Source organism: Amphibalanus amphitrite, unplaced genomic scaffold (assembly GCF_019059575.1).
Source record: "Amphibalanus amphitrite isolate SeventyFive unplaced genomic scaffold, NRLGWU_Aamphi_draft 000040F_arrow, whole genome shotgun sequence".
Lineage (NCBI taxonomy): Eukaryota > Metazoa > Arthropoda > Thecostraca > Balanomorpha > Balanidae > Amphibalanus > Amphibalanus amphitrite.
The window spans coordinates 1,522,149-1,548,027 of NW_024881536.1; the positions used below are offsets into that span (position 1 = coordinate 1,522,149).

Below are 25,879 nucleotides of genomic sequence, written 5' to 3' on the forward strand. Positions count from 1 at the left end.
TTTCAGCTGTTCCACACAATACATACCAAAAGTGGCGCAACTAATTCATTTAATATGTTCATCAACAGCTGCTTGCTGCTCACAGAAGGTTATCTCGGGTGAAGCTTGAATTTCATTAGTGAACTTTTAGCTAACGAAGAGTCGCTAAAAAATTAGAACACCTTTTGCTTATTTACTCCAAATTTACTCCAACTCAGGATTTGTCTTAGAAATCTGTCAGGATTTGTCTCAGGTAACAGTTCCAAATTGTTTGGTATGTATCTTTAAACTTCCTACGAAGTACGATTAGCTATTAATTTTGAATTTGTATGGAAAGATTGCTAAGAATTGATCATCTCTTCTTCGGGATAACTCAGAATTGCCAGTGCTTCTAGGTATCTGTTTTTTTCTGTGTTCCATCGTTTTGTACATGAAATCAAAATAGTTCAAGTTCGGTTACCCCTGCAGCTGCTGAGCCTCTGCTCCACCCGCCGGCTGCCGGGGAGGGCCAACTAGACTCTACCTCTCCAACGATATCATTGCAGAGGCGGACACAGTGTGAAGAGATAGAGCAACGAAACATTGCCTACACATTCCTGAATTCAAATTGGTAGCTGAGATAGTGTCTAAATTTGGTAAATGTCAAGTTTAAGTCCTAAGAAGATTTCATTGATAAATTTTTCATATTATTACATTATTTGACATCCTGAATCCAAAAATGATACTCATATGTCTCGCAATTAAAGAAAAAAACATAATCAAACCTGACCTAACCTTACCGTAAAACGGGGTGTTAAGGGACAGTTTTGAGGTGTTTTGTTATATAACTCAAGAAGGGTTGGAGATAGAAGCATCAAATTGTCAGCATTTTATGTGGAATTTGGTGCTTTACATGCCTGCCACATTAAAGTTTTTAAGATTTATACCTGCATATTATTTTTTATTATTTTTCATCACTGTCCCTTAGCACCCCAATGTGGGGTGTTAAGGGACACCTATATTATTCCAAGAAATGGTCATCAAATGCCCACAATTGGGGTGTGGAAGGGCACACAATTTATTTATTGAAATGTTTTGCATATTCTGTCACAAAACAAGTCAGGTTCATTCACCACTAATGAGCTTTTTAGCCAATTACGTGTAATGCAGTTTACGCTTGTGGAAAATGTGCTAATTATAAGGTAAACAGAACCAAAAAGTAATCTTCTGTCATCAATAAAAACCCATGTTGAAGCTTGTCACTTGTCATTATGTTGCCCTCTTTGTTTTAGCCTTTTTATGATGACATCACATTTACTTACATCAGTCTCCATTGACCCATCATTGTAAAAGAGAGTGTTGAGATGTTTTGTTACATAACTTAAGATGTGTTAGAGATAAAAGCACGAACTTGCCAGCATTTTATGTGGAATTAGGTGTTTTCCATGCCTACTTAATTAAATTATATTTAGATATTATTTTTTTATTTTTTCTTCCCTGTTCCTTAGCACCCCACATCCACCTCAAAATATGCATGTATCCGGAAAAGAGGAAGAGGATGATGAATGAATGGGTGGATTTGCACAAGTTTTTCAGGAAACATGTACAATACATGTGTCAATACACCTATGCATTCATCTTCCCTGTACACCCACTAGTTTATGTGGTACACACAGAGTTTTGGAGATGTTTCAATTTTGTGAAAATGTAGCATGATTTTCAAATCCATTTTTGAACCAAATCACTTGCATGAAAAACCATGCCATTTTCTCCTATGGTCAAGAGCAAAACAGTGTTAACTACCACACTGAAGTTTTTATTGAACCTTCTCAAATTAGGAAGTTAATATGACTCAACGTTTTTCCCATGCAACTGTCCCTTAACACCCCACTGTCCCTTAACACCCCATTTTACGGTACCTACTTACCTATAACCTACCAACCTACAACCTACAAACCTACCCTAACCTAACCTAACCTACAAACCTACCTACCTACAACCTAAAACCTACAAACCTACAACCTAACCTAACCTAAAACCTTAAATTTTTGCTGTTTCATATTCATATCAAAAGCGCCACAATTGTAGTTAGGACCTAAACTTGACATATACCCTAAATTTGGTGTCAATCCCATTTGAAATGACTTCACACTGATGTCAGAAGTCCAGTTATAGATTTGAGTTTCTTAGTTTCCTCGGCTCACAATATATCTGACAAATAGAACTGAATTTATACCTAGTATGGTGACAAAAATGTTTATTCTGATTCGCCTCACATTCACCTCAACTGAAAGGCTATGACATCAACATGTTTTGATGCTACCAACTGAGCAAGGCCTGTCTTTAATCTCAGTTGGTGGAGAGTTTGTCTTCCATTAGTAGGGGCATGGGTTTGAGTCATTCCTGTGCTCTTTATTTAAGACTCCTGATGGGGATGGTTTGCGGTTGGTGGGAGCAGCCACAGCCAGTTGAGTGGGACAGGTTGTGTGTATCCTTGGGCTCATTAAAATTTGGCATCTAAATTATCCTGTTAATGGGAATTGTGAGGTTGGATAGTTAGGGTTGCTGGGTTCAGACTTCAGGGTTGGGGTGTTTTTTCCTCCTTTTCTTTCTATTTTTCTTTTTCTTTTTCTTCTCTTTTCTTTCTTGATTCTTTTTCTTTTTTCTCTGCCCTTTCTTTCCTCTGCAAGTTGCAACAAGCTTTGCAAGAATTGTCATTTGTAGGAACAAGCTGCTGGCTGAGAGATTGGGTAGGCAGCTAGTTACCTTACCTTCTTTCCCATTTGCACTCTTTTTCTTTCAATCAATGCTATGTTTTCCAATAGTGATTGTTAGCAGATGTCAGGGAAAGTTGTGGAAATGAATAACCAAGAGCATTTTTGCTTTTTTTTTGCAATGTGATCTTCAGTTCTTCACCCAAGTCAATGATAAATGCTTGGAATGGCCCATCCCTATTTGTCTTCCCAAGATAATTCAGGTCACTTTGATCATTGATATATTTAAGGCACACCTTGTGTCCTGTGCTCTTTACCAATCTCACAAATATGTGTTTCTATGAGGAGCTTCACTGGCTTTGATGCCATATTATAAGACTGTAAGGTCCATCCAATTCTTAGTAACAGTAAGTAAATGAATAATTCCTTTCATTAAATTTTCCTAGCATGCATCTACAAGGGCAGGTTAGGTTCATGCTGCTTCATCAACCTTACACTTGTTAATTGCTCCCCAATTTAGACTGAAGCATGCAGTTGCATCAGTTGGATCAAAATGAAACAATTTTGGATGTGTTTGTATCAAGTCTGGGTCAATTTACATGTCCATGCAAGTTTCTATAAAACTTTTAGTTTTTTTTTTCAGCGATTTTAGACTTTTTGGCTGAAAAGTTCAGAGCAGTGTGTGCCAGACTCGAAAGTGAATTTATTTTGTTTTGATTCTGCTACTCTGCTACTACAAATGGCAGATAGGGGGTCAGCATATTGCTCTCCACCACCGCATTCTCCGTGAGCCGTGGCAGTGAGCGGGAAGCGCGGGTCTCGCACCCTTACGGCGGGCGGTCCCGGTCGGCACCGCAGTGCCGACCGCAGGATTCACCGCCGTACCGGCGTATTTCACGAATCCAGCGATGAGCAATGATGATTGATGAGTCATGAGCTGCCTACTGAGCTAGAAACGAACGCGGAAGGGAAAGTACAACCCACGACGTCACAAGCACTGACGGGTCTATGCATTATACTGGCAATTGGAAGTTTGTGAAGTTTCGGGTAGGTACCTATGTAGAGGTCTGTTTTTTTTTTGGGGGGGGGGGGGAAATGTGTCTGAGGTGGCGGTAGTGGTTCCCAAATATCAATTTACTGTTCCGAAAAAAGTGATCCGGACGTTTCTTATTTAAAACCCAATTCGCCTTCAGGGGGTTAAATAATGAGGATATTATAAGAGTAATTTTCATGATTCAGGTCGTTTTCCTTTCGCAGTGCCAAAATGACACCTTGCTGTTATCCGATGAACGATTCTGCTTGGACTCATCAGCGCTGATCTCACGGCCCGCTGGCGCGATCTGTATAATCCTCCCCGGACTATCTTTATTGGACTCTCGGTCGTGACGTGCGTCCCAGCTGCCCAGTTCCCGTTTCTCGCCCGATATCGTGTGCGATGTGCACGCTCGGACAGGACCAGCGCGGTACGATAAGGCGTCACGATCTGGGCGAGGCTGAGTTGGCGTGATGTTTTGTCACGTTCGCCTGCTTTTCATGATACGGACAGATCTATACCTATGCTGATAATCTACATTGTATGGACTATGGAGCAAACAAACTCAACTCGAACAAACTCGGCGCGATTCCAGTCTTGTGATTCCATTGGCTGTTTCGGCATATAATTATAAAGGCATTTTATACAGGCAAAGAACTGTGATGACAATGATCAACCGACAGCGTCGATAGATTACAATCGTTAGCGATCAATGACTATCGATAAAATGTCGATCACCAGGGACAGGTCCTGGGGCCGTATTCACGTCGATCATTTTCGTAAGAATTTTCTTAAGTTTGACCTACTTCTTAAGTAAATTTTTTCATTCACGTGAACTCCGCCGATAAAAACTTAAGAAGTGTCGACGTGAATACCAAATTATACTTACGAAAGAAAATCGACTTACGAAGTCGACGTGAATACGGCCCCTGATTTTCCACACAACCTATTTTCGGTACCCTCACTACCCACCATATGCCGGACATTTCACAAACATTACGATGTAAGAAAACAAAGGTGTAGAACACACAGACACCCAATTTCCGTCCCAAGTAATTAAAAGTACACCTGACTCGATATTTCATTGACCCTTGCCGGATCAGGCTATTGACCTACTTTCAGCTGTCTGTTGAAATCTGAAGTCACAAGTCACAGGCACTCGCGGCCGTTTTCGTTTCAGAGTTGTTCCAGAGTGTGTAAATTCTCCGGTTGTGACCATGCTGCCCCGCCTGCGAGCGCTGCTGCCCATCGCGGTATGTGTGACGCTGGCTCTCACCCACGGCTGCTCCGCTGAGGACGGCGACGATGGTAAGCCGCGCTCGGCCGCTCGGGAGGGAAATTCATTGATTTGTAATTCTCATTATAGTGTGCATTTTTTTTTTCGTAAAGTACGTGCCAGTCTTTCCATCTCATGTTACGTTTTTACTGTCATGTTTTCAGTGTCTTTATAATTCCTTTTCAAACTTTCCCCATTGTGTGTATTCCTCATTGTGTTTTTATAAGGCATATTTGTTCCTTGCAACGATTGCTGTTTGCGGACACACTTACAGCCATGCAACGCACAAGCCTGTTACCAGTAAACTGATCTTTAGAGATCGCACCTCAATTAACGCTGTTTTGTGTTGTTTTTAATTGGTTAATCTTTTTTTTCAGCCAAGTGTGCGGCCCAGTCCGGCAAGGACTGTCATGCGTGCCTTCAGTTTGCTCAGGTAAGTTTGTTGTTTATTTTCTGTAAATAGTTTATTTTACAGTCTATTCCTAAAAGTCTGTCGATAACTTTGATAATGCAAAAATTTGACTATAAGACAGTCATACCTACATGCACGCGAGCGCAATAGATTTGCAGCCGCAGGAACACCTTTTGCTGACTGCCTAATTTTGCGGTAGTTGTTGACACGATTAGGCGACATGTGCACGTATTAGCCACGTCTTAGCCTCGTCACTACGGAGCCCTGCGTAGCTGGCACGGCATTGCAATGCATCGTTCGCCTGCATTTGATAGTAGACACCAGGTACCCACCCTCCTACCGCCGCCCGAGAGCCCCCGCTGGTATAATGTCGGCGTCTGTACTACCCCGTGCCGCCCGACCCGCAGTGCTACTACTGTACATCGAGCAAGAAGTGCGCCTACAACCCCGTCAACAGCTTCCTGCCCAAGGCCAGCAACTGCTCCCTGTCGGACGTCCGCTGGGGCACCTGCTGGGGTAGGTAGACCGTCCGCTGGGGCACCTACTGGGGTATGTCACTGGTCACTGGGGCACCTGCTGGGGTAGGTAGACCGTCCGCTGGGGGGGGGGGGGGACCTACCTGCTGGGGTAGGTAGACCGGTCACTGGGGAATGGTCTACTGTGGTAGGTAGACTGGTCACTGGGGCACCTGCTGGGGTAGGTCACTGGTCACTGGGGAGGAGGGGGGGGGAGGGCCAGCGACTGCTCCCTGTCGGACGTCCGCTGGGGCACCTGCTGGGGTAGGTAGACCGTCCGCTGGGGGGGGGGGGGGACCTACCTGCTGGGGTAGGTAGACCGGTCACTGGGGAATGGTCTACTGTGGTAGGTAGACTGGTCACTGGGGCACCTGCTGGGGTAGGTCACTGGTCACTGGGGAGGAGGGGGAGGGGCTGGGGTAGGTAGACTGGTCAGTGGTCACTGGGGAGGAGGGGGGGCTGGGGTAGGTAGACCGGCCGCTGGGGCACCTGCTGGGGTAGGTGGTCCGTCCGCTGGGGCACCCTGGAGTAGGTAGACCGGCCGCTGGGGCACCTGCTGGGGTAGGTAGACTGGTCACTGGGGAGGAGGGGGGCTGGGGTAGGTAGACTGGTCCGTCCGCAGGGGGGGGGGGCTGGAGTAGGTAGACCGTCCGCTGGGGCACCTGCTGGGGTATGTAGACTGGTCACTGGGGAATAGTCTACTGGGGTAGGTGGTCCGTCCGCTGGGGCACCCTGGAGTAGGTAGACCGTCCGCTGGGGCACCTGCTGGGGTAGGTAGACTGGTCACTGGGGAATAGTCTACTGGGGTAGGTGGTCCGTCCGCTGGGGCACCTGCTGGGGTAGGTAGACCGTCCGCTGGGGCACCTGCTGGGGTAGGTAGACTGGTCACTGGGGGCACCTGCTGGGGTAGGTAGACGGGTCACTGGGGAATAGTCTACTGGGGTAGGTAGACCGTCCGCTGGGGCACCTGCTGGGGTAGATAGACTGGTCACTGGGGAATGGTCTACTGGGGTAGGTAGACCGTCCGCTGGGGCACCCTGGAGTAGGTAGACCGTCCGCTGCGGCACCTGCTGGGGTAGGTCACTGGACCGTCCGCCGGGGGCAGGATCTGCCCGCGCCGAGCCGCACCTGTGCGATACGTACTCCACAACTGGTACCTACATTGTTCACCTAGTTCCTAGCCTAAATTAGTGTGTAGGCATTTAGCACCGTTAATTAATGGTTTTATTATTTTTGAATTTTGCCTCAGTCTCAGTAGGTAAAAGTGCAGTTCTATACATTCATCATATTGTGATTAAAGCCGTGAAGACACCTTGTACTTGACGTAGATCATGCTAGATATGCGTTTTATCTCCCCCGAACCTAGCTATACGCCTGTAGCGGCAGTGTCCCGCTCACCCCACCTGTCTGTGACGCTGGCCCTGCGTGTGTTCTCCACTGCAGTGAATTTCCTGGCGCTGATCATCAGTCTGGTGGTGATTGTGCTGGTGATCGCCCTCTCCATCGGCTGCTGGTGCTACTGCTGGTGCAAGCGCCGCCGCACGCGCAGGTGAGCAGTGCCCACAGTGGTGCCGGGGCTGCTGGTGCCAGTCGGGCGCTGGTGGTGATCTATTGGGGGTCCTGTTCACCTGCTCTGCTGGTACTCCGCCGCCGCTGGGGACAGGTACTGTCAGCGCTCCGTCGGTTGTTACTGCCTTCTTCAGACCCTTAACCCTCCCCTCCTCTCCCGGTCCCCAATATGGAGGGGGTCAACAGCGGTACGCCGCGGGAGTGTGGTACCCGTAACCCTTCCTTCCCCTCCGCCCCCAGTGTGGAGCGGAACGAGCAGAGGTACGCCCCGGGAGTGTGGCATCCCTGACCCTCCCCTCCCGTCCCCAGTGTGGAGCGGGACGAGCAGCGGTACGGGAGTAATGCTATCCCCTAACCCTCCCCTCCCGTCCCCAGTGTGGAGCGGGACGAGCAGTGGTACGGCGGGAGTGTGGTGTCCCTAACCCTCCCCTCCCCTCCCCTCCCTCCCCCAGCGTGGAGCGGGACGAGCAGCGGTACGGCAGGTCGAGTGCTATCCCCTCCCCTAACCCTCCCCTCCCGTCCCCAGCGTGGAGCGGGACGAGGTAGCGGTACGCCCGGGAGTGTGGTAGTCCTTGTTCAATTTACAAAGATCAATATCTCTTGAGCGTGCATTTATTTAAGCCCCACCACAAACTGAAAGGTAAATGAAGACAGTATGAGTAAGGCATAGCACGGGATGCATAGCGCGGGATGCACATGCACATGCCAAACACATGCGGAAACCAGAGACACATGCGCATGCTCAAGACCGTGCACATTTACGTATACATATACAGCACATCAGGAATGTAAACAATTAAACTAACAATCATCCCCTTATCTTTTTTGTTCAATACGCGAGTCACAACAAAACAGGTCTTCAACGACACCTCCTTCAACAACGATACCGTAGTCATCCTCATAGTGACACCTAACCCGATTCACAGAATACCCGTCTTCAGCACGTCTAACAGAGCATTGGAAGATGCCGTCCTCTTGGTCAGACTGTCTGCCAGCTGCTGAGAACTGTCGACCCAGCAGACCCTGGTCACCTCGCCAACTTCCAACATCTGCCTAATCCTGGCTATGTCAATCCGAAGTCTCTTGTCCTGCACCGCCTTGGTCGAGTACAGTGCCCTGTACAGCCCTCTGCTGTCTATATAGCACATCACACTCATGTCTCCTGACCCGTCATACAGTGCCTCAGAAATCAGCGCAGCCAAAAGGACAGCTGCATCAGCACCATCTTGAAGTGCCATGCACTCTGCAGCCAACGTACTTCTCACAATGCGCTTGATCTTTGCTGAAGACCAGGCAAGTGGCGCGCATCTTCCCCTTTTGTCTCTAAGGAACACAACGTATCCTCCCTGCGAGGACCCATCTGGAAGATTGCCGTAACTCGCATCGCTGTACACTACCACCGAGCTCTGTGACAAGTCCAGATGAGGATATTTCAGACTAACCCGCGCCGACTGAGCCTTTCGAACTACCTTAGCAGCCCTTTGTAGATCAGCTACCTTTGGATCCCTAATGGAACAAGAGAGATCACAAACATCAAATGAAAGATCTGGTCTTGTCTGCGTGGCCAGCCAATTGATTTGTCCTGTCACGCCACGGAGGCGGGTAAGCTCTGCAGGAGAGAGCTCACTGTCTTTCTGCATTCGCCTCTCTGGTGAGAGATTTGGCTCTTGCAGCTCCTCAGCCTGCGGCATCTGGTGAACCTTGATCACCTTATCAGACTGCTGGTGAATGTGCAGCCCAAGGTACTTGAAGATTTCAGATTCCTCAGAACCCAGGAGGAAGACCTGCCGCAGCTTCTCGATCACCTCCTTCTCGAACCTTGAGGAACCACACCACAGGAAATCGTCCACATGACAGGTGATGATGCCCTCAAGGCCGTCCTCAGCTCTCCAGTAGAAAAGCGCCGCATCAAGTTTGCTGGCCACCATTCCCAGTGCGAGGAGCTCCCGTCTGACACGCAGGTACCAGTACCTGCTGGCATCATTCAGGCCATACACGCACGTCTTCATTTTCCACACATGTGACCCTGCGTTAGCCTCAGAAGGCGGGCGCAAGAACACCTCGCGTTCGAGAGGAGAACCCTGAAGGAACGCTGCCTTCACGTCGATACTATGACAGCTCCAACTCTGTGAGGCTGCAATGGCGAGCACCACCCTTAGTGACTCCTTCCCGCACGTTGGCGAGTCAGTCTGGACTCCAGATGTGTCCTCCTCAAAACCTCTGGCAACAAGTCGAGCCTTGATGCGTGAGCTACCATCAGGATTACCTTTTTCAGTTATCACCCAGCGGCAGCTGATACAGTGTTGTCCTTCATCGGGAACAGCGGAATACACCTCATTCTTTTCCCAGTTTTCTAACTCACACAATTTAGCCGCCATGATGTCATCCGAGGTGCACACCAGTACGTCTTGATTCAAAGGCTTCCAGTCATCAACATCCCGCCAGTCTACACATTTGCCAACTTCATCACCATCGTCAAGAACATTCAAAAAGGATTTGTACTTCCCTTTGGCTTTCCCAGCACGACTCAGGACTGTGGCACTCTTCCAATCAGAGGAATCACGAAGAACATAGGTAATGCGCGACTTAGCGCGAGGTATCGAGGGTTTGTCACGAACGACGACGCCACCACCGACCACGACACTGGAATCTCCGGTGGCATGAGCTGGCGAACTGGGTTCCGGACCAGAGCCACCATCACTGTCCATGGCATTGGACTCTCTGGTAGCCTGAGCTAGCGATCCGGGTTCCGAACCAGAGCCGCCTTCGACATCTTGCAGACCGCCAGTGGGTGATACCGTCACCAACTGGCGTTGTCTTGCGTCCCCAGACACCGTACACGAAGTAGACCTGGAGTTCTGCTCATCATCATCGGAGTCTTCAGCAGACTCCGGGATCGGAGCACTACTGATCTTCTCCAACTTCTGGGTCCCTGGAGCCGGATCCGAAGTTGACATCCGGCCTCGCTTTGTCAGTTCCCGCGGCTCACTTGTGTCGCGCACGACAGCGCTTAAGTGACACCTGTAGTACACGCCGCCATGTTTCACCAGGATCTGCTTGTTTTCCTGTCCAATGACGACACCTGGACCTCGCCACTTGTCATCTTGGTGACGTCGGTACAGGACGACATCACCCGAGCAAAACCTCTCACCACTGGGACGGACCTGGTGAAGAAGTGCTCTCTGCAACTTCTCGCTCGACTCGTTCTGAATGAACGTCTGCCTGGCAGAATGCATGGCGTTCAGGTGTGTCCTCACCAAATCACTTCCGGAAGGAGGTCCCAGAGCCGGAGGTTTGTCATGGAGACACGCCGGGTTGTTCGGATTTCGCCCAAACACAAGCTGATTAGGACTGAATCCCAGGTGAGTCTCAAGAGAGTTCTTGGCTGACACAGCCCAAGCCAGAGCAACCTCGAGAGAGCATGGAGTGTCATCCATCACCTTCTTCACTGTGCTGGCGATGATACCGTTGTACTTCTCATTGATCCCATTCGACCAAGGGGATTCTGCAGCAGTAGTCCGCACGCGTATGTTGAACGCCTCGGCCATCTCTCGGAACTCTTCATTGTTGAACTCACCTCCATTATCAGACAAGAACTGACCGGGTGCCCCGAACCTAGCTATCCACTCAGTCATGATTGCACGCAGGATCGTTTGCTTGTCTTTGTTTTTCACTACCACGCACGCACTGTACCTCGTGGCCAGATCTATCATGTGGCAAAACCATACTCCAGGTCCCCACTGCTTTAGATCCAGCGCAACGACATCATTGAAGTCGCGAGCCATCCCAAAACCAACCACTGGTCGGGGCAGACATCTCCTATACCTCTTACATACATCACAGGTTTCCTCCACTGAGACAAGCATGCGAAAGAAATCCTTGTCCTGGACGCCAGCATCAAGACACAGGGACTGCAGTTTCACACTCCTAGGATGACCGAACTGACGATGCAACTTCCTAGCTATTTGCATGCGCTCCTTCTCGTTGGCACCCTCAAACTTTGAACAAAAAAGTACCTGCTCTATGTCCTGCCTGGCACTCACACTACCGACATGAAACTTCGCCACAGGTACTATGTAGTGGCCATTTGAGGTCACAGATAGCTTGACCTCAGTGTCAAACAGTACCGCCGTGTCTCGGGAAAAATCTAGCAGCGCATCACACTTCTTCAGCGACTCCTTGCTGAGGAGTAAAGGTATCTCATAGGGAACCACATCAGCAGCCACGCGCACCGTCTTACCGGCTACCAGTGCTGGAAACGTTACTTTCTTTAGAGAAGTAACCTTCTCACCATCCCCAAATCTAAACGTTGTGCTGCTGGGCTCCTCTACCACTCGCTCCGCGTCATCTGAAGACATGGCATCCAAGTGACATTTGTACCACACCTCACCACACACGGTCTTACTACATCCACTATCGATGATACCATAGCCTAGTGTTTCGCCCAGCAGTCCCTCCGTCTTTGAACGTTCAGTTGGTCCACTTTCACATGTATCCCTCGCAAACAACGTCACGAATGCCTCCTCGTCCTGTGTGGGGTCATGGCTATCATCGTCACAAGCAGACGCCTCGAACACCTCACCGCGATCGGGGCAATCTCTGGCCCAGTGAAACCAAGAGTTGCACACTGCACAGGTGGTCACATTACCCCTTAAATCCCGTGGATTCTGCCTAGATCTAGCCCTTGTGCGCTGGTTGGCGGATTGTCCAGCAGATCCAGGATCTCTCGAGCCGCCACGTGAAGTCCAGGTAGTCCCACTGCCACGCAGAGGCGGTCGTGAGGCGAAGCGCGGTCCACCACTTCGTCCTCTTCGGTTGAAACCTCGTCCGACACTCTGTGCTCTGCCTCGCTGTACGAAGAGGGTGTCGGCCGCCTGGCCGAGCCCTGGTTCTGCGACTGTATCCACGGGCTCGACTTTTACTGCCACTCTCGCTGACGGCACACCCTGAGAACTACTGTCTGTGAAGATCTTCTTCAGCTGGGTTTGCATGTTTGCATATGTGAGCGACGGCAGAGTTGCCCTTGCTAGCTGTTGATGTGCATCTGAAAGGTTAGCACTGCGAATGAGTCTGTACGCTAGAACACCATCAGGCAACTCCAGCTTGTAGTGCTTTGCCTTCTGATACAGTCTTTCAAATGTGTTGATGTACTCAAACACAGACATGCCAGATGGTCGCTCATATCTCTCGAACGCATCATATGCCTCAAAGGCTGCATTGTTCTCATCTTTCAAGAACAACTCGTCCAACTTCTCTATGAGAGCATCAAGTCCAGTATCACTGTTCAGAATCTCTATTGACACCTCACGGGCTGCATCTCTGGCAGATCCACTTAAGGACAGGAACAGTGCTGGTCCCAACTTGGACTTCTCCAAGCTAGTGAAAGCTTTCCACACTTTGATCTCATGCTTCCACTCTGAATATGGCAAATCTTGACGCATAGGTGGTGGTTGTAACCACGCTCTGCTACCAATGTTCAATTTACAAAGATCAATATCTCTTGAGCGTGCATTTATTTAAGCCCCACCACAAACTGAAAGGTAAATGAAGACAGTATGAGTAAGGCATAGCACGGGATGCATAGCGCGGGATGCACATGCACATGCCAAACACATGCGGAAACCAGAGACACATGCGCATGCTCAAGACCGTGCACATTTACGTATACATATACAGCACATCAGGAATGTAAACAATTAAACTAACAGTCCTAACCCTCCCCTCCCGTCCCCAGTGTGGAGCGGGACGAGCAGCGGTACGCCCGGGAGCGCCAGGAGAGGGAGCAGCGGTACGGGAGTAATGTTATCCCCTCCCCTAACCCTCCCCTCCCCACCTCCCCCAGTGTGGAGCGGGACGAGCAGCGGTACGCCCGGGAGCGCCAGGAGAGGGGGCAGCGGTACAGGAGTAAGGCTATCCCCTCCCCTAACCCTCCCCTTCCGTCACCAGTGTGGAGCGGGACGAGCAGCGTTACGCCCGGGAGTGTGGTAGGTATCCCTGACCACCCCCTCCCTCCCCCAGTGTGGAGCGGGACGACCAGTGGTACGCCCGGGAGTGTGGTTAACCTAGAGCAGCGGTACGCCCGGGAGTTCCCTGACCCCCTCATCTCCTCCCCCAGTGTGGAGCGGGACGAGCAGCGGTACGCCCGGGAGCGCCAGGAGAGGGAGCAGCGGCAGGCCGAGCGGCGTGCCGAGAGACAGACCCGCACCGACGCCATCCGAGACAAATACGGTACGGTAACAGCCGTGCTTTGACGGGGGACTAGGCAGAGCTCAGACAAATACGGTACGGTGACTACTGTGTTTAAAGGGGGACTAGGCAGAGCTCAGACTAATACGGTGTGGTAACGACCGTGTTTGGAGCTGGGGTGGGGGGGGGGGCTAGGCACTGGTCAGAGCTCAGACTGGTACGGTACGGTGACGACCGTGTTTGGGGGCGGGGGGAGGCTGGGCACTAGGCAGAGTCTAAACAGGTCCAGTACGATATCGCGGGAGGGGACAGTAGGCATGTGGCAGAGTCTTGACAAACGCGGTACTGCATGCTGTGGGAAGGGAGGCGTCTGTAGTCAGAACTAACAAAGTACGTACCACGAGAGTGGAACTGTAGACAGATCTGATACAAATACGACACGGGGATGTGTGCATTGTGGTCGTGGCTCTGGGGCAATTGCGGTACCGCGGGAGAGACAGGGAATATATAATACTGAACGAGGCCGGTGTAAATAAATTTTCAAGACCGAGGTCCTTACTGGATTTTTGAACGAGGCCGAAGGCCGAGTTCAAAAATCAGTAAGGACTGAGGTCTTGAAAATTTATCACCGGCCGAGTTTGGTATGTATTTTACTGTATGCCAACGATAAATTTATTTTCTGGACCGAAGCTCTTAGCCGACTTAGGAACGAGACCATCCCAAAATGTTCGCTTAAGTGCATTCTGGTAATGCATTTTTGACCGTGGTCAATTTGCTTACACCAGTTATTACCACACCCCTCTGGCTAATGTATTTGAATAGGCCAGGCATACAGTAAACAGCAGACACCACTCAGACAAACAGGGTGCGGTGCCGTCGAGAAACAGACACACCTGGGCTAAGTAAGTGACTTTAGGACTTGGAACCAAACTATTGTTGTTGTTAAAAAAAACTTGGTATTTGTATTTCTATCATGATCTTTATTCTTTTACCTTTGACGAATAACGCATCCCGCATCCTGTTAACAGTAAAGCAGCAAGGAGACGATGTCTGATCGTAAGTTTCCTTGAACCATGGCCTTAAATTCTCAGCCTGGTATATTTTGCGTCGTTGCTTTTCCATATTTAGTATGTCGTTGACTCTTTTTATCAATCAAAATTTCATCTAAACGCTTCACGCTTTTTACATTGTCAGTTGGTGTGGCTTTTCTGCACGCATGTCTATTTTCAGTGTCCAGAATGTGTCGTTGGGATGTATGTGTGTATATGGAAATCGCTTTGTATCCGCTTTTGTCCACGTTTTCTGTGTGGCGATATGCTGATCGCTGTGAACCTGGTTTGAATGCAGCATGTCAAAACGGGCCGTGTCTTTGTTCATGCATGAATGTTTTTTATGGGGTTGTATTTTTCCTGGGCACCCATGCCGTCACCATTTTCGTTTGTCTGTCGTGTCCCTCCCATGTTTAATGTTTAGTGCCGCTGAGTGCCCAGGTTTGTGCCAGGCTTATGTCTTGTGCCGCCGAGTGTACGAACTCTGTCGGTGCAGTGTCCAGATGGGACTCCGCTGAGTGTCCGGAGTCGCCGACCGTCCCGTGTGGGTCCACCGATTGTCCGCCTCTGTCGGTGCGGTGTCCAGAGGGTACTCCGCTGAGTGTCCGAACTCTCCGTCCGTCTCGTGTCCGTCTGGGCCCGCCGAGTGTCCGTCGCTGCCGCCGGGACTGTGTCGCCAGGTGTTGCCAGACGCTCGTCCGTCCCTGTTGCCAGGTCTGTCGTCCCCGGCGCGGGACCCGCCGTACACCGCTCTGTAGGGCGCTGTGCGGCTCGCCCTGTCCTCTACCGGCGGGCGGCGGAGTCTCTCGTTCGGCGGGCGTCCGCCGCGGCGCTGCCGGCCTCCGATCGGGTGATGTACCGCTTCTGTCGCCTCGTGCCGCCGTTTCTGTCGCCTGTGTCCTTCTCTCGCCTCGGTGGCCTTTGTGGTGGACTGAGAGGAAAATTCGCGGACGGGTGCAGTGTGCTGTGATATTGGACTTGCCTTTTTGTTGCAAGATCAGTCATCTGGTATATAGGACTAAGGACAAATCACGCAAGCCACAGAAGAGTTCAAGTAATCGGAGCTTCTTTTGAAAAGATGTGGGTTGCATAATTTAGCCGCTGTTTTATTCGTATTTAACGTATTTTAGTGTCTTCTAGCGTAGAACTGTTCACCGTTAACCATATTATCAGTGAGGGGGTTCCACCGGACGTGAAGCTTTTAGCGGAACAACTGTGCGTCTGCAGCACGCTTCTCCTTTATAAACGGTGCTATAAATGTCGGTTGTGATACCCCGTAATTACATATTTATTTACATTTATATCAGATTTTACCGTTACATATCACTGTCACACATTGCTGTTTTACTCGATGTGTTTTCAAATACAAAAGTTATCTTTAGTCAGCATCCTTACTCGATTTCCCATATAGGGTCACCATTATTTGACTCTGAATAAGGTTAATTGACTGTCAGGGAGTCGTCTCTCGTCGCCTCAGTAGTCAGTGTATGGTGTTGTTCTGAGCTGACCGGCAGTGAGAGCCCGGCTCGGGCCGCTATTGCGACCGTTATTAGCTCCCACCCAGCATGACCTGTGGTCAGGTGACGGTCATCGGGTCAAAGGGTCACAGGTCAGGTCAGGTCGGTGGGCGGGGTGGACCGTGGACGACCATGTGGACGCAAACGTTTACCTCTGAATTACGTAATCATGCCGTATACATACTCGGAATTCCCAGATAGGGTTGTTTAGTGAAGAATCTGCGCAGTAATCTCTTAAAAGCAAAGGTCGTAGCCTCGAAAATCCAACCATTCCACGCATTCCAATTTAATTTGTAATAAGACTGAAGTTGACGTGACCGTGACTTCTCGTGACCGGCGTGACCGAGGCGCGACCTCTCCTTCCCCCTGTCATTTCCAGCGATCCTCCATCAGCCCAGTTCTGGGGTTCGCTCCAGCGGATATTTCTAGGTTTCGGATGAACCATATCACAGCGCCGTGTGGGAAATCGGTCTGACATCCGGCCCGATAGCGGCGCCCCTCCGTGCCGCGGTGTGGCGGCGGTCTCTGTACACCGCGGTCCGCCACTCCCCCCGGCCGGTCCATTCCACTGCACCGTCTCCCTCCCTCCGGGGGCTAGCCACTCCTCCCCGGCCGGTCCAATCCGCTCCCTCCCTCCGGGGCTCGCCACTCCTCCCCCCCGGCCGGTCCAGCCCGCTCCCTCCCTCCGGGACCCGACACTCCTCCCCGGCAGGTCCAGCCCACCGTCTCCCTCCCTCCCAGGGCTCGCCACTCCTCCCCGGCCGGTCCAACCCGCTCCCTCCCTCCGGGGGCTAGCCACTCCTCCCCGGCCGGTCCATCTGTCTCCCTCCCTCCGGGACCCGCCACTCCTTCCCGGCCGGTCAGCCCGCTCCCTCCCTCCGGGGGCTAGCCACTCCTCCCCGGCCGGTCCATCCCCCCGTCTCCCTCCCCTCCGGGACCCGCCACTCCCCCGGCCGGTCCATCCCGCTCCCCGTCTCCCTCCGGGGGCTCACCACTCCTCCCCAGCCGGTCCATCCCCCGTCTCCCTCCCCTCCCAGGGCCCGCCACTCCCCCCGGGCCGGTCAGCCCGCTCCCTCCCTCCCGGGGCCCGCCACTCCCCCCCCCCCGGCCGGTCCATCCCCCGTCTCCCTCCCTCCGGGGTCCGCCACTCCCCCCGGCCGGTCCATCCCACTGCACCGTCTGTCCCTCCCTCCGGGGCCCGACACTCCTCCCCGGCCGGTCCATCTGTCTCCCTCCGGGACCCGACACTCCTCCCGGCCGGTCCATTCCATCCCACCGTCTCCCTCCCCTCCCAGGGCTCCGACACTCCCCCGGCCGGTCAGCCCGCTCCCTCCCTCCGGGCCCCGACACACCGACACCGGGTGGACTCTGGGCCGGAATTTCCCGTCCTCGCCCGGTTCACAGAAATGGCACCCCGCTCGGCGGTCGGGACGTTTTAACCGCATTGTGCGCAGCACCGGTCACGCGTAGTAGCGGCGGTGGGGCCAGTAGACGTGCATAGAGCAGTGAGCAGGACGTGTGCTCCCTACTGAACAAAGGTCACATGGCCTATCAGCCGGCTTTGTGTCATTGGAGAGGAACACGTCCCACGGCAGGAACACGTCTCACGGCTGTATGATTTTCAATCAGTGGTGTTTGCTCAACGATTGGTGAGATCTGATGGCTGCCACGGCTCAGGTCCACACTTAGAATTTTGATCCCTAACCGTAAAAGGTCATTGCATATCAGCCGAATAGTATTGTTGAGCAGAGCTAGCTCAGCAGAGATGCGATGAGATGGGGACTGGGGAGTTGGGATGTGGTTTAGGGAGCTGCTAGTAGCGTGGTGCGTTCTGTGCGCCCTGGGAGGTTGACCTGGAGTTGGGAGGAGGTAGGAACAGACGGCGATGTGCCGATATGTTATTGGGGGACGGGGTGCTGGAAGGGTCAAAGGGCGCACGTGAAACAAGATTGACGGCACAATCAGGTAATTCATGGATGACAAAGTCGGACCAATAGCTAACCGTGAGTCGGGTTAGGTGGGAACGTGACTAGGCGTTTGATGTTTTATCCCTTCCGCTTTGCCGGCATACAGTGCCCAGTACTTTCACCTCGTTGTGACGCCGTATTGCAGGTCTCAGCGGCAGCGGTCAAACGGGAATGGGCAAGAAATCCAAGAAAAACTACCAGCGCCTTCCGTAGTCTCCCGCGTCTCCGTCTCAGAAAGTGATTTTGTGTCTGGGGACCGGGACCTCGCCGGACCCCAGGCGAGGTCCTTTGAATGGTTAATTTAGGTCCTTTGGTTTCGTTTAGCCTTGCCCATTTCTTATGTCAGCGTCGCTATTTATATCCTATGACATACATGGAGGATGTTTAAGGTCGTAGAACAAATAACTGCCTGTAGAATTGAACATGGCATATGATGCCACTTTTATCAATCATACACTGTTATGAGTTCCCGTGCCCTGCTTGTTCGTGCTTCGTTTTACATAACCATTTATTGTTTAGTCACATACGTTACCTTGGAATAGCTTCGTGTACCTTGTCTGTCTCGCTCACTGTAAATACAATGTATCTAAATCATATCGAGGGGAATTTGTATCATCTTCATGCTCCCGTCCCCTCCTTTTTCGTCCTTTATCAATGTCTCGTCCCGCCCTCCGGGTCAAAGCGTTGGTCGACTCCAGTCGAGTGAACTCCGGAAATCTGCTGTCAAAGAGCGCAGCCCGTCTCTGGGGATGGACCGAGTGGTGCTGGCTCCCCAACTGGTGGCCGCCTCCGAGTTTTGACTTCAGCTCATTGTCTCCGTATCCGTACCCCTGTCGTCATCTGGTCCTGCAATAGCCATAGGTCACACACAGCAAAATACTCGTACATGAGAATGGAGTACACTTTTGGTTTGGCTAAGAAATGTCTGCTTCATTTCAGTAGCGGCGGAACACCTTAAATTAAGGGGGGGGGGGGGGGTACTGCCGACTTTTGGTCCCATTCTCTCTATGCAACGCCCATAGGGCTAATGTTAAAATGCCAAAATCAAAGAGGGGCACGGTGCCCCGATGCCCTCCCCGTTCCGCCGCCTATGATTCATTTATCATATCTGCTTCCATTTCGCAAGCTGTTGATAGTCAGCCGCGACCTGAGCCGCGATGTGCGGACTACAGTCTCATTGGGCCTTGCTCGTGACCACTGGCCAGTCATATTTTGGGGTGATAAATGATAACCGATATGAATGAATGAACTTATTCATCTCCGATATGTTTCCGTGTTCATTCAAGTTACATTGCAAATGATAATGTGAGCTGTATGATAGGTAAAGTAACCTTTTGAGGTCTGCTTTAGAAAAAGATCCGATCTTTTTCTTGCTTCGTCCTCGAGACAAAGGGCGCGAACGTGTTTCTGGCAATATCTGCAAGAAATTGCTTTTAAATTAGTAGCAGCGTTCGCCAAATCGATACGGAAGGAATGTGGCGCAGCTGCTTCGTTTCCAGCGCCCTCTGTGTTTTGGTCACTGAACTCTATAATGGTTTTGGTGCTCGGGGACTGGGGTGTCCGTGTTTTGCGTTGCAAAGTTCAGCAAAAGTTCAGTGAATTTTTGATATTTAAGAAAATTAAGTGCATTTCAAGTGAGGATAGGTTCCGGCCTGAGTTAAATATTATCTTGTGGGAAACAAGTGGGATTTCGGATGCATTTGTGACTGAGTAACAAGATTGTCATGAAGGCTAAACAGCCAACATCAAAACCTCAAAATGAAAAAGCCAAAATAAATCATTATGGTGAGTAAAATATGAGTTATTTGTGTTTTGCTGTCAGTTTTAATCATTCTTTATGAAGCACCATAGTGAAAAACTTGACTTCAACTCTGGGTCAACTCGGGGATTGCCTGGGTATGATTGCCATCAGGAAAGTCTTGATCTGTTTGGTGAGCTTTGGTTTTTTGGTTTTGGTTGTTACTGTTAGTGGACATAACACATTAACCTACATAATTTACATATAAATAGGACTTGCTACTTTTTAAAGTCATATTGATGCACGTCTATTAATTTCATTTAGTTACATATCTTATTGTGCTTTGTGAAGATAAATTTGTTTTTGTGCAACTGCAAGGCATGTAACATTGCAGCTCATTGTCCACTTCAGGCAGAGTTCAAATTAATTACAGTTAACCCTTTTTGCTAGATATTGATTAAGTGCTCGAATATCATTTACTTTAATTGAATTTCGACCTCAGTATTATATTATCTGAATTCAGTCGGCTGGCTCATGGCTGGCCAGCTGGTGACATATTATAGCTTCCGTAGGTACTTATGGATTTAAGCATGGCAGTAGATAGACAGAAACACAAGAAATGGCACTAGTGGAGAAGTTGATAAATAGCTATTTGGTCTCTTATATTTAGCATTGATATACAACTGACAAGCTCTGCTAGCGCCATCATACGGCGGAAGCTGGCAAATAATCCAGTTAATACTGTGGCTCAAAGTTGTGGGGACTATGCCCCAATGGTGTGTCCCAAACTAACTTTCTGGGCTCACCAACTGGCATAACTTTCCAACTATCTCTTCAGATTTTTAGAAATCCTCTTATCTTAGGTATTTTGCCTTCTTGTACACTGCTGTGCGATATCAAGCAGTGTTTTTATTTTTTAATTTGTTTTTCAGTTTCTCTGAGTGGTAAATGACAACATTCATATTTAGGTAATTGTTGCATGTTTGAATGTGTTAGCTACTTAAGTTATTAGGTAGGAACCTTGTGAACAAATGTATTTATTAACATCATTCCACCCATTTCAGGCTACCCCTCCAACTCTAAAAACATGCTGATGCTGGGATTCGATGAACTAAGCCCACTCTATGTTTGCTTGGTTCTTCTGAGGTTCCTGCTCTGCATCATCCAGACTGGCTACATTCACCCAGATGAGTTTTTCCAGTCCTTGGAGCCAGTGGCAGGTAAGCTATTTTATGCATTGCTTCTTGCTTAACAGGTATATTTGATGAGTCAGGCTAAAGTGCTTTCATTATACCATCATTTTCAGTTTTAACACCCACCATATGTATTTCCGTATATTTTGATGATACCTACCATTTTTTTTTTTTTAATAAATTTAGTCCGAACCTTTTGATGGGAAGGATTCACAAGGACAGAGCCACCGCTAAGCGAAGCTTGTTGCGATGACCCTGCCCTCTACCCTCCGATCGCGCAATTCCGATTCTATGGCAGAATTTAGAGCCCAAAGTTTAACGTGCGCACAAAGCCGCGCACGGCCGGTCCCCTCGCTGACTTCGCCTGGCTACGGCCTGCCACCAACCGCAACCATACCTGTCAGGAGGCCCATAAATGTCGAGCGCCCGTCGCGCTTCGAACCCGGACTGTCATAACCGGGAACGCGTGCTCTCACCACGCGGAGTCCAACGCTCTAACCAACTGAGCTACGGGACCGGCGATCATTTGGTTGTTCATTTGGCCTTTTAGTTAGATTACTTATGAGTTACCTATTGAATGGTTGTTCATCAAACTGATAATCTTTTTGCTGCATGGTTTTTAAGTGATCATTGGTGATCTGATGTGCTGCTGTCTCATTAAAGTGGCCCCATTATGCTGTCTAACGCCTATTGTCCCTGTGACACATGTAATGTCTGCGATCAGTGTGCAGTTCTGAGACGCCCCCCCCCCCCCCCCGTGCAGGCCAGTTTCTCGCTGTGAACGTGACGGTGCCGTGGGAGTTCTCCTCTCGGCTGCCGATCCGCAGCTGGAGCTCGCTGCTGCTCAGCTCTGGACTGCCAGTGCTGCTGCTGCGGCCCGCCAGCGCCGAACTGCTGCTGGCAGCGCCCCGGCTCTGGATGGCCCTGCTCTCGCTCTCCGTGGACGTGTGTGTGGCGGCCTGCGCGCGCCTGCTGGGCCGGCCGGCGCGCCGCTGTCTGGAGGCGCTGGCCGGCAGCCACGTGATGCTCGTGTTCGCCACGCGCACCTTCTCCAACGCGCTGGAGCTGGCGCTGCTGGCCGCCCTGATGCTGGTGACGATGCGCAGTCTGGCGGCGTCGGGCCGCGCGGCGGAGGCCGAGGCGCGCCTGGAGCGCCGGCTGGCCGGCTCCCAGTACACGGTGCACCGGCTGCAGCTGGGCGAGGCGCGCGCCGCCGTGCGCCGCGCCGCCACCGCACACTGCGCCGCCGTCAGCGCGCTCCTCTGCGTCGGCGTGTTCGTGCGGCCGACGTTCGTGCTGTTCGCCGCCGCGCCGCTCCTCTACTGGCTGTTCCGCGGCGCCGGCGACGAGAAGGACAATCTGGTGCAGATGCGGCTGGTGCGCGTCGTGCCGATCTCGCTGGCCCTCGTCACGGCCATTGTCATCATGGACTCGATGCTGTACGGCTGGATGTCGTTCGCCAACCTGATCGAGGGCACCGTCACCCTGGACCACGTGGTGCTGACGCCCTTCAACTTCATCGTCTACAACGTCAAGTCTGCCAACCTGGCCTCTCACGGCGACCACTGGTGTCTGACGCACACGCTGGTCAATGTGCCGCTGCTGTTCGGTAGCCTGGGCGTCATCGCGCTCGGCTCGTTCGTCCTGCACCTCAAGTCGTTCGCGCGCCACCTGCTCAACCTGGACCTGCACGTGACGACGTCGAGCGCGTTCCTGTCGGCCAGCTTCCTGTTGCCGCTGGTGCTGCTGTCGTGGTTCCCGCACCAGGAGCCGCGCTTCCTGCTGCCGCTGCTGGTGCCCGTGGTGCTGTTGTTCGCCGACCGGCTGGACGCCTCGCCGGGCCGCTGGCGCAACACGCGCCGCTTCCTGGTGCTGGCCTACTACTGCTGGAACGCCGCCTGCGTGCTGCTCTTCGGGTTCGTGCACCAGGGCGGCGTGACGCCGGCGCTGGCGGCGCTGCAGCGCGCCCTGCCGGCCGACGGCGGCGCCACCGTCGTCTTCAGCCACACCTACATGCCGCCGCAGTCGCTGCTGCTGCGCTCAGATGTGGAGCTGCACGACCTGGCCGGTCGGCCGCTGCCCGAGGTGGCGCGCCTGCTGACCGACGTGACCGGCGCCAGCCGCGGCCGGCCCGTGTACCTGGCGCTGCCGGCGCCGCTCGAGGACCGGCTGACGGCGCTCACCAGGAGCTCGCTGCGGCTGCGGCCGACGCGCCGCTTCTGGCCGCACCTCAGCGTGGAGGCGGCGCCGTCGCTGGGCCAGGTGGCGCACCAGTGCCGGCGCGACTCGGCGCTGCGCGCGCTGACATGTCTGCTCGGCGGCATCGGCCGGCAGCTGAACCTGGTGCTGTTCGAGGTCACTGCCGTGTCACCGGCACCCACCGCCGCGGATCGGGACTCGGCTCGCGCCGCGCGCACCAGGACACCGGAGCTCCACGCGACGGAGGAGGACGAGGAGATCGGGACCGTCGGGATCGGCGCGGCCTAGCTCAGCTCGGTGGGTCGCGGCGCGGCCGGGGCGACTCAGAGTGGCCGGGGGATGAGTGGCCGGGGGGCTGAGCGGTCGCCTGAGGACAGGCTCAGTGGCGCTGGAGCGGCTTCAGTGTATTATCTGCCGCCTGCCCCAGAGAACCCCCAGTCAGACTCACAGCACGTTGGGCCGTCCACTCTACGAGGGACGGGTGTGATCCAGACCCGTTTACTTACAGTGTCTTATGCCGGATGAGGCCGGCTAGTTATTCACACATTCCACCAGCCGTTTTCCTGAGCACTTCGAGCTGCAAATGCTCTGCCGCTGTCCGGACCTGCGCTCGTTGAGCACTTCATCACCTTCACTTTGGTCAGGTGGCCACACCCATCTGTGTGCGGCCGTGTGGTCCCGGGTTGTGCTGGGGCCGCGGCGCTGCTCGCCTCGAACAGACCCTTCCCGCTGCTCCACAATCGCCGCCTGTTTCGGAGTGCCGGAACCTTATCGAGCTGACGCTTACACCGGCTCTCGAAGGAGCCTTCACTCAAAATCATCGGTCGCCGCCGCTGCAGGAGCTAGATGATTTGCAGGTTCAGGTCATGGGTGGTTCGCGGGTGCTGTAAAATCATCGCTTGTGTTATTCTGTTAGTTTTTTAGAAAAATGCTGGGAGGCATCGAGTTGCTTTGCCTTTGTGCATACCAACCACGGCATAGCGCTTTGTCCAGATCTCAAAGATTACACATGTTTTGCTTTTGTATCGTGATAGCACATTCTAGTCAAGCTGTTTCCGTCTAATTGAGCTTTGTGCTTCACCGCACGACGCAATTAGCCCTAGGCTATTACAATTATTTGTCATCTTCAAGTCATTGGCTGAAGTGATCCAATGCATTTTACGATTAATATATTTCGAGTGTTCGACTTGCACTTGCTCTTTTCCATTTCTGCCAACAGGGCTGCGTTTGCCTCTCGTAGGATAGTTGACGCTTGCCTGAGAGGCTCTGCACAGGTGTCGCCCTTTTTCCGTAATAGCTCGTAGCTAGACGCATCGAAACCGCGCTTTCAGTACCGTAAGGTGGGGCTATTTGAGACAGGGGGGCTATTTGAGACAGTATTTAAAATTGTTATAAAATAAAAACCACTTGAAATTAATGCTTAATTTTTTGCTCAGGCGATTTACTGCTCGATTCCACACCTCCCTGAGTAAAAATATCACACAAAAATCAAACGATTTTCAGTTTATGGCGATTTTAAATACTGTCTCAAATAGCCCCACTGTCTCAAATAGCCCCACTTTACGGTACATTTAGCTTCATTCCACACCTTGTGTCCGAAGGAAACTTTCGTACCTTTCGTAGCTGTGATATCAGGCTAGCCGGAAATGACGGAACTGTGGATCGGTCAATTTTGATTTAGAATGGTGTACTGACGGCATTCACTGTCACGAGCGCAGTTTTCAATCCGTGTGGGGTTTGGGAGGTGGCGTTTTCACACCTCTCGTTTTTCTCTGGCGAATTGACTGCCACCTGCTACCTAGCTGCTATCATCTGAAAAAAAAAACTGCTGTGTGTCTCGGATTTTGGATATCGATCCGGTCAATTTCGCGACCTCCATTATATCAATGTAAGTGTAACTGCGCCATTTAAGAAGTCGTACTAAACAGTAAAAGCTCAAACATCGTGAAGCAGGCATTGGAATGTGTCACGCAACGCCCCATCCTGAGTTTATCTTAGGAGGAAGATCATAAAAGGTCACCAGCAGTTTTTTTACGAGAACTTTTATTAGACCGATGAAACATTTTGGATGCGTTCAGCTGGAAGATATGGATCGACTGATATAAAACATTGTCTTTTTCAGTCATGTCATGACCTTGACATTAGGTCAACTTTCCAAATTGATTTTTTAAGGTCAAAGTATATGTCGGTCGATGCGTCTCGACAAGATGCAATGTCGATAAAAATCAATGTCGCATAATCTTTGTGTCTGAAATAGTCGCCCAAACAAACTTTTTCGACAAAACCGTCCATTTGGATGGTTTTCGCCCTGATGCGATTAAACCGTTGCTGAGGTGTTGACACAGAAATACCAGTAAAAGAGCCATCAAATGTTTTTCAGCGATAGTGAGGTGGCATTGTTTTCGAAAAAAATGTTAACTTTTTGTTTTAGTAAGGGAATAATCGACTAATTTCAATTCAAATTTCTTAGCAATCAATGAAATAACTCAACTCAGTCTCAAATCCTCACATCTCGTAACCTTCCGATGTCTGCAAACAAGATTGTCGATAGTG

At 51.3% G+C, this 25,879-nt stretch overlaps 2 protein-coding genes across 11 annotated transcripts; both read left to right on the forward strand.

Annotated features, from left to right (window-relative positions):
• Positions 1-117: 117 nt before the first annotated feature.
• LOC122375138 (pituitary tumor-transforming gene 1 protein-interacting protein-like) lies at positions 118-18,792 on the forward strand. Of its 10 annotated transcripts, none has more exons than XM_043354406.1 (7): positions 118-232; positions 4,886-5,013; positions 5,359-5,414; positions 5,801-5,909; positions 7,352-7,457; positions 13,593-13,705; positions 15,427-16,093. In XM_043354406.1, the coding sequence occupies exons 2-7, from the start codon at positions 4,923-4,925 to the stop codon at positions 15,468-15,470; spliced, it is 519 nt and encodes a 172-aa protein (XP_043210341.1). In that variant the 5' UTR covers positions 118-232; positions 4,886-4,922; the 3' UTR covers positions 15,471-16,093. The 10 variants fall into 10 exon arrangements, with proteins under 10 accessions (XP_043210341.1, XP_043210317.1, XP_043210349.1 ...); XM_043354382.1 differs by lacking the exon at positions 15,427-16,093 and adding an exon at positions 18,342-18,792 and having other exon boundaries at positions 176-232; XM_043354414.1 differs by having other exon boundaries at positions 223-253.
• A 902-nt stretch (positions 18,793-19,694) lies between these two features.
• Positions 19,695-24,510, forward strand: LOC122375330 (GPI mannosyltransferase 4-like). Its single transcript, XM_043354652.1, has 3 exons — positions 19,695-19,981; positions 20,999-21,154; positions 21,891-24,510. The coding sequence occupies exons 1-3, from the start codon at positions 19,921-19,923 to the stop codon at positions 23,612-23,614; spliced, it is 1,941 nt and encodes a 646-aa protein (XP_043210587.1). The 5' UTR covers positions 19,695-19,920; the 3' UTR covers positions 23,615-24,510.
• Positions 24,511-25,879: the final 1,369 nt, after the last annotated feature.

Excerpts from the sequence above, each read along its gene's own strand:
- LOC122375138 (XM_043354382.1), top strand. The coding sequence starts at position 4,923 with ATGCTGCCCCGCCTGCGAGCGCTGCTGCCCATCGCGGTATGTGTGACG. Across the intron at positions 7,458-13,592 it reads AAGCGCCGCCGCACGCGCAG|TGTGGAGCGGGACGAGCAGC; the intron begins GTGAGCAGTGCC and ends CTCCTCCCCCAG. Across the intron at positions 13,706-18,341 it reads CGCCATCCGAGACAAATACG|GTCTCAGCGGCAGCGGTCAA; the intron begins GTACGGTAACAG and ends GCCGTATTGCAG.
- LOC122375330 (XM_043354652.1), top strand. The coding sequence starts at position 19,921 with ATGAAGGCTAAACAGCCAACATCAAAACCTCAAAATGAAAAAGCCAAA. Across the intron at positions 19,982-20,998 it reads AGCCAAAATAAATCATTATG|GCTACCCCTCCAACTCTAAA; the intron begins GTGAGTAAAATA and ends CACCCATTTCAG. Across the intron at positions 21,155-21,890 it reads GTCCTTGGAGCCAGTGGCAG|GCCAGTTTCTCGCTGTGAAC; the intron begins GTAAGCTATTTT and ends CCCCCCGTGCAG.